General features: G+C 35.7%; 1 protein-coding gene across 7 annotated transcripts in view; it reads right to left on the bottom strand.

The window, feature by feature from the left end:
• herc1 (HECT and RLD domain containing E3 ubiquitin protein ligase family member 1) overlaps positions 1-12,472 on the bottom strand; it is a 144,138-nt gene that overhangs the window by 70,842 nt on the left and 60,824 nt on the right. For 5 of the 7 annotated variants that reach the window (XM_039773671.1, XM_039773672.1, XM_039773675.1 and 2 more), the window contains exons 24-28: positions 11,480-11,600; positions 10,640-10,691; positions 9,985-10,050; positions 4,003-4,274; positions 1,773-1,988 (exon numbers count right to left, since the gene is read on the bottom strand). In XM_039773671.1, coding sequence (XP_039629605.1) covers positions 1,773-1,988; positions 4,003-4,274; positions 9,985-10,050; positions 10,640-10,691; positions 11,480-11,600 — 727 coding nt within the window. The remainder of the gene's footprint in view (positions 1-1,772; positions 1,989-4,002; positions 4,275-9,984; positions 10,051-10,639; positions 10,692-11,479; positions 11,601-12,472) is intronic. The other 2 variants (XM_039773676.1, XM_039773678.1) reach the window with 1 other exon arrangement.

Genomic DNA, 12,472 nt, shown 5'->3' with positions numbered 1-12,472 from the left:
ATTTACAATTTGGAACTAAAAATTATTACAGACAGGCCCCAGGTTACAGGGGTCACGGCTTACTCCAACTCCACAAATATGAACAAGCACATAAAACCCTAAATTTTTCATTTAACTGAATTTTGCTTAATTTTTACCTAGAGACTTTGTGTTTTTTGTTTTTTTTTTTTTACCTACAGCTGATTCAGAAAGTATTCAGACCTCTTCACTTTTAGCACACTGTGTTGAAGATTTCATTTTAAATGAACACATTTGCCATTTTTCTCATCAATCTACACTCAATAATGCACAATAACAAAGTGAAAACATGTTTTCAGAAGGGTTTGTGAACTTAATAAAATCAAAACTGAAATTTCTCATTCATAGAAGTATTTAGATCACTAACACAGAATTTTTTAGAAGCTACTTTGGTAGCAATTACAGCATGAAGGAGCCTTAGCTGCCTCAAAAGCGTGCATTTGTGATCTATTAGTTAGCCAGTAAAAGGTGTCATTTTACCCTACTTTCTCCTGTATCAATCTATGGCTAACACGGTACAACACTCTACTGCTACAGTCATAGCAAGGCATGATACAGGCGTAAATTATGTCCAGTCAATTCAATTTGCCACAGATCGAACTCCAATTAAGTTCTACACACATTCAAGGATAATTAAAGTAAACAGGATGCATCTACCACAGCAAAAGGGTCAAAATACTTGCATAAATGAGAGATTTTAGTTTTTTTGAATGTACAAATCATTCCAAAGACATATTTTCACTTAATATTATTACTGAGTGTAGATGGATGCATAAAAATGGCAAATTTACTAATTTATAATTAACTCTACAAAACAAGAAATGTGCAGAAAGCAAAGTGGTTGAATATTTTCTGAATCCACTGCATGAACTAAGCAAACTAGTTTTGATGTGGATAAACCAACATAACAGTCATCATTAATGCTGAAGCATACAACAGAAAAGTAAATCTTTGTCACCCATTTTCAATTATTTTGTGCTTTTGTCTGTATGTAAGCACTGCACCCAACCATGAAATTAGCCATGTCTTGGATAAGCTATTAGATTGAGAACTGTCAGTTCAGCTAAGCGGTAGAAAATGCTGCTCGATATTTCCAGCAACCGAAATATACCTTGTGGACATGTCATTTTAGTGAGTACAAATGCTGGACAGCATGTTCTCTATTGAGGGATCAATAATAAAGCTTGTGGTAAGCTTTCATGCAATTATTATGCCTTTTCCAAATCCATTAGCTACTGTATCATTATCAAAAATGACCTTAAGCATGAGTTCAACATACTAGATAAACTTTTTTGTTTAAATTAGTTCAAATTATTGAATTTGTGATTTAAAGTACAGTAATATTACTTCACTGTCATTTTACTAATAAGAAAGCTTTCTCTGTAAAATAAGCAATGAAGAGTTAGGCATTTTTACAGATGTTATCATCAATGGACATTTTCATTGCAAGTTCCAACTTATGTTTAAAAACAGGTTACAAATGTCCACAGAAAATAAACTTACTAGTATCTCGAGGCCTGACAGTATTAAGTAAACGAGCACTCTTTAGTTTATAAAGAGAAAGTGTTCACAGACACAGAAGTACATTTTGCTAAATGGAGAGGTGATGCAGTACATTTCAATTGTAGCACATATCTTTACCATAAGGCATAGTAAACTGGTGTGCGATTCAGTACTACATGCTGTATACTGTTAAATGGATGAGGTGAATTTAAAGGATTAGGAAAAAAAAAATAATAAAGCTTGGCTCATACCTGATAATGATGAAGCTGCACACTTTCTCCTTTGACCCCGCCATTCCCCACTGTTCCAAGGCCAAAACAACCAGCTAAGAACTGTAGTCGCACAGAGGTAAGTAGAGAAGATGACTGGAACATGGCTGCTTGGCGGCTGCTTCCTGCTGTCTGGCAGCCTTTCTCTTCCATACCAGAAAGCAGAACCAAAATTTGGTGAAGAGCTTCAAGACGGAGCTGAACACAATAGGGGAAAGACAAAAGACTGTTGTCTTCCTCAAAAAAACTCTAAAGCTGGTTCAAACTGAAAGACTGAAATGTAAGATTGTACCCAATTTTGGCCTTGCAAACAGGTGGACATTGTTTAGCAACCCCTCAGGTAAAAGGGAATACAATTGTTTTAACCCACTTATAGATTATGGGGTGGGGTCTAAAAGAATGGCAGCTGACCGAAACACAGGAGTCAATGATAGTATATGGCGGTTTGTTGTCCTGCATTTAAGATCACATTTTTGTGCCACATACATTTAAGTCTCAATGTTACATTATTAAACACTGACAAGTTATAGTACAGATGGGCCTAAGTTGAAGAACTCTGCTCTGAGGAATAAACAAAGTGAAAGTGATGCTGAATAACTTAAAAACTGCAAAATGCATAAGGGGATCAAAAAGAATGTCTTGAAACTGAATTTTGACTATTAATTACTTTGCTTTATCTTATAACATAATATCAATATTTTTCACTTTGCCATCATCACTGATTGAAAAAATATATCTAATTTTAATGCACCTCTAATTCAACTCTAAAATCTAGCATCTAATGTATTCTTTTGTATTTAAGTTGAAATGCTTCTGCGAATATTGTTTCTATTGAAAGGAAGCCAGACCCACATTACTCTATACTAAATTCTTTCCAATTTCAAATTCTCCATTATTGTTCAGAACCTTGGAATACATTGCTTAAACTCATTTAAAAATAACCTAAATTGCAGCATACTGTTTAAATTATCTTAAATTAGTGCCTTATCACAGCACAAAGACAGTTCATGTATATGCTTGTGAACAATCTCATGTCTTACTACTAATGTTAGGTCTCCCTGTGAGTTATTATCATATAACACTTTCCTACCATACATTAAGAAAATTATTGGAGTAACTGATACATGCTACACTGAGATTTGTTCCTATGGCTCTGGGCATTTACAGCCTGTAACATTTGGAGGCAAAACGACTTCTCTGAAGACTCATTCCATACAGGACTTGATCTCCTGATCTCATGTTCTCTTCATATGATACCAAGCTATATGTGACAAGCTGTTTTGGTTCATTGTTTGATACAGACTAGTTCACGGCCTGCCTCAGAGGTAGAAATGTGAATGTCTGGTGTCTCCTGAAAATGGAGATTATTAAAACTACACTGGCTCTTGAGGTGACCTCCTCTCCTTAGGAGACCGTGTTCCTTTAGTGTGGGTAGTGTCATCCTTTACATGTTCTATAACTCTGTAACAGCCAGTGTGATTTTGTATGCTACACAGTGTACTGGACTGGTAACATCACTTCAAGAAAGGGCCGCTGAATAAACAAGCTAATTAGGAAGGCAAGCTCAGTTACTGAGCATAATCTCAACCTGTTGGAAGTAGTAGAAGAGGAGAAAGAAGACAAAACCGAAGGGTACCACAAATAATGCTGAACATCCTCACTATGACGTACTACCATTAAATGCTTTTAGCCAACACAAGTGTGTCAAGAAAGGCTACTTGGGCTACTTCATGCCTACAAAAATATTTATATGTCTTTATAATGACTTACTATAACTGTTCTCTTAACATTAGCCAAGTCAGATGTTTTTCCTTCTGTTTTGCAATCTTGTGTGTGTATGGGGGGGATGTCATTGTTGTTTTAACATTTCTATATTCTAAATCTTCTGAAAAAAACTACCCTTCCACCTTGGGCCAAATAAAGCACTGTGTGTCTGCCTACTGGCCTTTTAAGAAGTCTTCCAATAGTGTAACCTGTGAACAGGGCCCTCAAAAAATAAATGCATAAATAACGTTTAATTGAAAATAATTAGAATTGCAAAAACAGAGTGGAACAGGACTGGACATCACACAGAATAAGACAAGATAAAACAAAATGCAGGATAAAATCTCACTCCCCAGTAGCAGCATTTGAGAAGTGGAATCAGCCACATTTCTTACCAATAAAGACAGCAGTCAGCCAATGGCTTACACATCAACCACAAATGTTTTACCTCAGCTCTGTTCTGCTGCTGCTCCATTGCTGTCATAATTCCTTGAGGACAAGTAGACATGCTTTCCTCCGGCCCTTTAAAGGCAGATGTGCTGCCCACATCTCCACTCACAAAACTGATGATATTTTCCATTAAGCTGTGAACGCCCAACGTCCTGCTCAGGTTAAAGTCAGACTCATGGTAAGAATGGAACAGAGAGTACAAGCGATCTCTGCTATGCTTCATTCGAGACCAAGAGTCAGCCAGGGTATCTGGGGAGTTTTGCTGCAGACCTAAAAATACAAATTAACACTCATTATAGTCTCAGTCCCAATTTCATTCAGACCTACAAAGGGAGGAAAATGGGGAAAAACTACCATGCTTAACATATTAAATTCAGGTAGTGCAGTAGATGATGAGCCAATACACAGCAAAGCAGAGGCGAGCAGAAGCATGAGGAATTGAAAAAAGCAGCATGAGAAAAGGAGTCATCAGCAAGTAACAAAAGAGCCTGTTTAAACCACCCAGAGCTCTGCAAAAGCCAAGCAATACATCAATTCTCCTGCTGCCATTAATAGAGGGAGCGACAAGAGGCAAGTCCATATGCGCGGGTGCTAAAAATTTTCCCCATCATGTCTCTGGCCGCTTTTATGCTCAGTTCCCATTGCACCTAAATTCTAGGGAGTTAAGAAACAATCTCTCACTAACAACAAATGACTGCTGCTAGTCAAACCTGGCTCAATATCTGCATATACTTTATGTATCAGAGGTAAAGGGATGACTTAGAATGTTTGAATAAAGCACTACAAAATTATTAGATGAACTGAACTCAATGTTAAACCAAAGTAAATTTTAAGAACAATTATTTGTGAAATTAGCCATGGAAATGTGTTGCAATAAAAGGCACAATACAAATAAAGCACCGAAACAAAGATCAGCTGCTACGGTCACACCTCTGTGGGTATATCAGAAGAAGGGGGGGTATAAACAGTAATTATGACAATAATAAAAAACTCTGAATCAGTATGTCTCCACTTATGGTCCTGCAAAGGCAGGAGACTCTGGTCAGATGACCATTCAGTCCTTATCTTTGTATACCTGCTTCGAACTGAGTAAGTATTGTATAATACGATTTTATTAGCTTTTTTAATGTCAATTTTCGGAGACAGCTGTGCAGCAAAACACAACTGCTAGAGGACAGGTAGACGTGAAAGACTGGATAAACTTTCAATGAAGTACTAAAATCAGGAACAAAGAATTCCTCTAATGTCAGCAGACCCAAAGGTCAAAAGTAATAGAGGTGAACCTCTGAATCAGAGGCAACACAACACAAGGTACAGCACATGTTCCTGCAAGGGCAGAAGCCTCTATATGGTTAGCTATTCTGACCACTTTATGAAGTTTCTGCTTCTAGAAACCATAAGCTAAGCAACAATTCTCAATATTGACATAAGTGCGTGAATATAGCTAAACCTCTTATGGGCAGCAACAAATGTTTTTCACCGGGGATGCTAACTTTATAAAAAAAAAAAAACTATATAAAATTGCAAATAAAAAGCTCATTTCTGTATTGAATGTTACACGCAACAGTCACTCGAAGGGCAATGACCCATTGGGGCTGGAATATAATTTAGTATGTGGTGGATGCTTGGAACAATGTAGAGATCTCACAAATTGTACTCAAGCCAAGTAATTCTACTAGACTGGATTGACTTATGTTTGATCTGCACATTACCTTTCCACATAAAACAGGAGAGGAGAATTCAGTTAATCTGACAGAGTCATGTTTATTTCAAGGAGAACATGACTAAAATAAAAAAATAAATAAACAGACAAAAAATTGTTATTACTGTTAAAGCTGTGTGTTATAACACTGCAACATTTATTCTATTGCATGCTTTATAGACTATTATTTGCTCATATTGTTTTAGCAGTGCTTTATCTACTTTACTATGTCAGAATAAGACTTCAAATCTGTCAAAAGAAAAGTATACAGATTCCTGAAATTTTGAAGAAACTTCAAACATGCAATGCTGTCTACTGTTTTACTGGTTTTGATGTTTCGCTCTTTTGCTTTTAATTTTTTTTTGCCTTCGTTGAGATAAATCCCACATTAGGTGGTTTCCAATTTTAACTGTTTACGTGTACATCTTCATTCCATTCCAATCTAAAAACCATTTATGTACAAAGTCACATGAAGTCAAGTTGGAATCAACATTTTTTTTGAACTGCATATCTTTGGAGACGTGGGAGGAAAACCAGATTACCCAACTTGGCATTCAGGAGCATCCTCTCACAGCTACAGTAAGTATACCTTTATAAGATATGTAAAAACATGCTAGGCCATTTGGATTCCAAAAATCAAAGGCCTTACAGACATTGACAGTGAATGTCAGTATATGATGTTTGCTGGAAAACTGAATCATCTCTTCACTACTATGTTTACGGCACAAGCAAGGACATCAATTTAGTATTTCTAATTACAATATTTTATATACTGTAAAACTGCCAGGTGAGTTTACAAATACAGTATATACAAACGTATTGCAGTTATTTATTTTGCACAAATTCAATATTCTGTGAAATTTGTTTTCCAAATTATTTTAACTTTTTTTATATTATAGGATATCATGCTCTTACATTACATAACCCCTTAATAAACATGCTTGCAAGGCCCTAGTATTGCATGCAACTTTCCCAAGTTTAATTAGCTAGCCACTAATAACGGTCTTTTTTTTTTTTTTTTATTTTATTAATTTTATTACAATCCATAAATAGCAATCAAGTTTTTATTAAAAAAAAAGAATTATGTTAAGAACAGATCGATCCCCACCCCTGAGAGAGAGAGCAAGCCAAACGTGTAAATTTAAGGCTTGTAAACATACCTAAGTTAATAAATTCTCTGTGCTTCATAAACTTATTTTGAATTATTACTGATTAGATCCTGCCATGTTTTGAAAAAAGTCTGTACAGATCCTCTAACTGAGTATTTGATTTTTCCAATTTCAAATAATATAACACATCGGTTTCCCACTGACTTAAAAGAGGAGAGTTTGTGTTCTTCCAGTTTATCAGAATAAGTCAGCGTGCCAAGAGTGTAGTGAATGCAATCACAATTTGTTTGTCTTTCTCCACTTTAAGCCCCTCTGGAAGAACCCCAAACACAGCTGTTAATGGGATAGGAGGGATTGTGAGTCCAAGGCTGTCTGAGAGGTAATTAAAATTTTTTGTCCAGAATAATGTTAATTTGGTGCAGGCCCAGAACATGTGACCCAGTGAGGCTGGGGCTTGGTTGCAACGTTCACAGGTTGGATCATGCCCTGGAAACATTTTGAGAGTTTTAGTGAGACAGATGTGCTCGATATATAATTTTGAGTTGTATAATTGTATGCTTTGCATATGGAGCTCGAGTGAATTCTCTGCATTGCTACTTTCCACTCCTTTTCTGATATATTAATTGAGAGATCTTTTCCCAGTGTCCTCTTGGATCTTTGAAAGGAAGGGATTGTAAAATGATTTTATATATTGTAGAGATGGAGTCTAATTCCTTGAAATTGAGCAATATTTTTCCAGCGTGGATGAGGGTGCAAGATGAGGAAAATCTGGAAGGTTCTGTTTAACAAAGTTCCTGATTTGAAGATAGTGAAAGAAATGTGTAGCTGGAATGTTAAATTTGGAATGTAATTGTTCATAGGATGCAAAGACGTTGTCTATATAAAGATCTCTAAGCAAGTTAATTCCAAATTTTTTCCAGATATTAAAACCTGCATATGTTTGTGAAGGTTGAAAGAGGTGGTTCTCTTGCAGGGTGCCACAGATAGAAGCTTCTCCGTCTTAAAATGCTTTCTACATTGGTTCCAGATTCTAAGTGAGTGGAGCACAATTGGGTTATTAGTGTATTGCCGATAGCGTGTGTTTATTGGAGCAGAGCAAGGAATACAAAGAAGTACTGCAGGATTTTACTTCTATTGTGGTCCAAGCCTGTGTATGTTCTTCTATTTGTGTCCAGGTTCTTATCGCCTGTATATTTGCGCCCAGTAATAAAACTGGAAGTTAGGTAGAGCCATGCCGCCTTCTGCCTTTTGTCTTTGTAGGGTCGCTCTTTTGATGCGTGGATGTTTTGAATTCCAAATAAATGAGGTTATTGTTGAATCTAATTGCTTAAAGAATGATTTATTAATGTATATTGGGATGTTTTGAAATAAAAAGGAGCTTAGGAAGAATATTCATCTTAACAGTGTTAATTCTTCCAGCTAGTGTGAGATGAAGGGTTGACCATCTATGCAAGTCTTGTTTAATTTTTTCCATGCAGACGACAAATTTTGTTGATAAAGAGCTTTATGTTTACTTGTGATGTTTACCCCTAGGTATTTAAACTGTTCTGCAATGATAAAAGGTAGGGTGTCTAATCTAATATTATATGCTTGAGAATTCACTGGAAAGAGTACACTTTTATTCAGATTAATTCTGAGACCAGAGAGCTTTTGAAATTCTGTGAGTGCTGCTAAGACTGCAGGCACAGAATTTTCTGGGTCCAATATACAGTACCATATCATCTGCATATAATGAGATTTTCTGTTCCAGTCCTTCTCTGCTAATCCCCTTTATCTGATCAGTATTTGACAATGTATTGCCAGTGGTTCAATGGCAATGCAAACAGCAGCGGTGACAAGGGCATCCTTGTCTTGTGCCACGTTCTAGTTTAAAGTAGTCTGAGCAAATGTTATTGATGCAAACTGAAGCTTCTGGGTTAGTATACAGTAATTTAATCCATGCACAAATGTTCGGGCCAAACCCAAACTTCTCCAATATAGTAAAAAGGTATTTCCATTCAATCATGTCGAATGCTTTTTCTGCATCCAATGATAATAATATTTCTGGGGTGTTTGATTTAGTTGGTGAGTATATTACATTAAACAGGCGTCGAAGATTTGAAGATAAGTGTCGGCCCCTAATAAATCCAGTTTGGTCTTGTGATATTACCGAGGGAGCACTTTCACCATCCTTCTAGCTATGATTTTAGAGAGTATTTTAACGTTGTTATTTAGAAGTGAAATTGGTCTGTATGATGCACATTGTAATAAGTCCTTATTTTGTTTTGGAAAGACAGTGATTAATGCTTGGCGAAAGGTTTGTGGAAGAAATTGGTTATCTCTGGCTTCTGTAAATGTTGCTAATAGGAGGGGAGCTAGCTGAGCGGAGAATTTCTTGTAAAACTCTGCAGGGTACCCGTCAGGGCCTGCTGCTTTTCCACCTTGGAGTGACTTTATAGCATCTAGTAGTTCTGATAATGCCAGAGGTTTATCAAGTTCCTCCACACTAAAAGCGTCAATTTGTGTTAACGGTCATTTTTGCACATTCACTATTTCAAATCAATTCTTCTAAACCATTAAAGTTTTCAAAGCTGCAACAATTTGTTTTATGCCTGGTTTTAATTAACTTGCAATGCATTTTTGCTTACTAGCATTTATGAAATAAGTTAACAAAGGACATATGTATTACTGCTTAGTATGGTTTTCCCACCTGAAAATAACTAAAGATAGCTGTGCAGTTAACTTTAATGTTTATGGTATATATTAGTAAATAAATGTGCTTAATTAATAAATGAATTTAAATAATGTCAAAAAACTGACGTCATATTAGAGGAACAAAGACCAACAGCCAAAACCACCCACTATATGGACAGACAACCCCTGCATAATCTTCTACCCTACCATAACAGGACATGGCCATAAAACTTCCCTTTAACACCAACAATGCCTAATAAATCTGATTCTAAACAAACTGGAAACTGAGCATACTGGGCATTACTTAAAAACAGCAGCTTGCCTATTACAAGTAAATATTTTGGAACCAGACAATGTTTTTCTTAAAGCCTAAGTTTACAGGTAGTTTAATTTTTTTTTTCTCATTAGTTTTTTATGATGCACAAAAGTGCCTGAATGCCAACACAGAATGTATTTAACATACTGAAACTAGACTTAAAAAAGAAGTTAAACATGCCATCATGTACTTGCTTGTAGCTCTTCTTGTTTCTCGAGCTCAACTGGCCAAAAAGGAGTAAATACACTACCACACAAAAATCAGAAGACAAAAGGAGACATTTCATACAGAAGACACAACTAAAAGCTACATTGTTAATTAAGACAAAATGAAAAAGATGGCATGCAATTTTTTACAAGCCAAAGAAAACATATAACGTTTAAAATTGTACATTTTCAGTCTGTATTTCAAGTACAAAAAAATAAGAATTAATCATAAGTATATGCATCATGTGCATGGAAACCAAGGAAAAGACCTGGACCTAAGGATGTCTAATAACAGAAAGTGCAACTTACTGGTTGCACAATTGAGTGTGCCTGTGATAAACAGCACTCCAAGAGGACAGTCTATAGTGTTTGCAGTTTCTTAATGTGATGACATGTGTTGGGAAAATAGGTCCTGTAAGGCAATGGTTGGGCACTCCATTCTGTAAAAAACTACTGCTGCCAAAGACCACTCCACAGAATAACTGTTTCATAAAGGACTGGTAACTGTGGAGCACTAAGGGAATTGCTGCTTCATATTAGGTAGCTGCCCATAAAATTTTGAATTCAGTTCTTTAATAAAACCTGATGCATCACTAAGGCAATTCTAAAATTGGCCATCTAGAACTTACCCCTTTTTTTACGAGATGAAGCCAAATCTAAATCAACATTTCTTCTTGCACTCTGTAGAAACATAAATAAGTACATATAAAATCGCCTATACCATAAAAGATGAAATTTTCCACTTTAAGAAGTGTCTTAAAAATAAATGCATGCATAGTGATCAGTATTTTACAAATCATTCTGCAGGAGTTATCTTGGTTACAGTGGAAACTAGAGGAAAGTAAGTCTGTGGGGCTGATGTTAATTTATTCATATTAGAATTCCTTTTGTCATCTGAAAAAAATGTAAAAAGTTGGTAGGACAAGTATGTAAGGTATATCTGCATTTTACACTTAATGTAATGTGATCCAGTAAGGATCAGGGAAAATAGATGATAAGAGTACATCATTGTACAAAAGACTGCTCAATAACAAGATTTACAATGAATATTTTTTGCCTGCCATGTTCTCTTTTGTTTCCAATTATAAAAATTTTCTTTTTATTGTTACAGGTTTTTGATTCATAAGCATTAATGAATTTAACTTTTTTCTGCTTCAAAGAGGAAATCAATCAAAAAGGGAATAATCCAATATGGAGCATTTTAAATAAAGTCTACACCTGAAAATTCTAACACTCCATGATTTTGTCTCAGTCACCTAATAACACGTCAGGTTTGGCAAAGAGAAAAACATGTATAATATTGATGCGAATATCTATTTGGTTCAGATAAAAGCATCAGTTAAACAAATACAACAAACTGCGGGATGGGATAAAGTAAAATATACAAGAGCAATATTGTAGAGAGTAGTCATTCTACAAAAAAGCAACCTAATTATACAAGAACAAAGATATGAATGTTTATTACTTACCAGTGTGTATCCTTCTTCATCAGATTCTGGCTGTGAAAGATCAGACTCACTTCTTGACTTAATCAGCCGATAGCCAGGGCTCGCCTGTACAGAACGTCTTTCTGCAGTCAGGCTTTCACTTCTGTAAAAAGTTTAAAATCAATGCTTTGGGTTTTTAATTTGTATCTTCTTGTCATTATGAAAACAACAACTTTAGCCCAAAGTTTACTCTGTTAAGAAGTGTTGTTTTTCAAGCCACACACTTGGAAAATTTAGCACACATATATGTCTTGTTATAAGACAGGTTTCTCCTATATATCACCAGCCTTGCTCTTCCTCCACAATGGTGCCAGAGGAGGAGTTTCTTAGTTGGAATGAATGGCGTGAAGTACTATATTGTGATCTATCAATGGAAAAACAGTAGCATGCAGAATGTGCAATGTTTAACACATTTACCTTTCTGTCCATTAAATTAAACCTCTTTAAGCGAGCATTTCCCTCACTATTTGTCTTTGCCCTAAGCAGTACCATATTATCTCCAGCATTGTTTACTGAAATTTGGAGTCACAAGCACAATTACACACCATGTTCTCTGTTGTATTTGAACTTGCACTTTGCTAACCAATAGTTGTACCCTAAAACTGCATCAAACCTCACAACGAAGCGGGATCATCAATAGTATTTAGGGTAAGCATAATAATTTTACCAACTTCAAATTGACAGTAGACACTTTAAAAACACCTAGGAAAAGGTGAGAAACACAGCTATACCTGCATAAATAAAGCCGACTTTATGTTTCGTTGTTTGAATATACAGTCAATGTAAAAAGTATGTGAACCCTTTGGAATTATCTGGTTTACTGCATGAATTGGCCATAAAAAGTGATCTGATCTTCATGTACGTCACAGGTACTGATATACACAATGAGCTTAAGCCAATGACACACAAACAATTCTACTCTTACATGTCTTTATTTTACAAACGCATTCAACGTTCACAGTGGTAGTGGAAAAA

The sequence above is a fragment of the Polypterus senegalus genome, chromosome 12 (genome assembly GCF_016835505.1).
Source record: "Polypterus senegalus isolate Bchr_013 chromosome 12, ASM1683550v1, whole genome shotgun sequence".
Classification (NCBI taxonomy): Eukaryota; Metazoa; Chordata; class Cladistia; order Polypteriformes; family Polypteridae; genus Polypterus; species Polypterus senegalus.
This window is presented reverse-complemented; position numbering and strand designations above follow the sequence as displayed.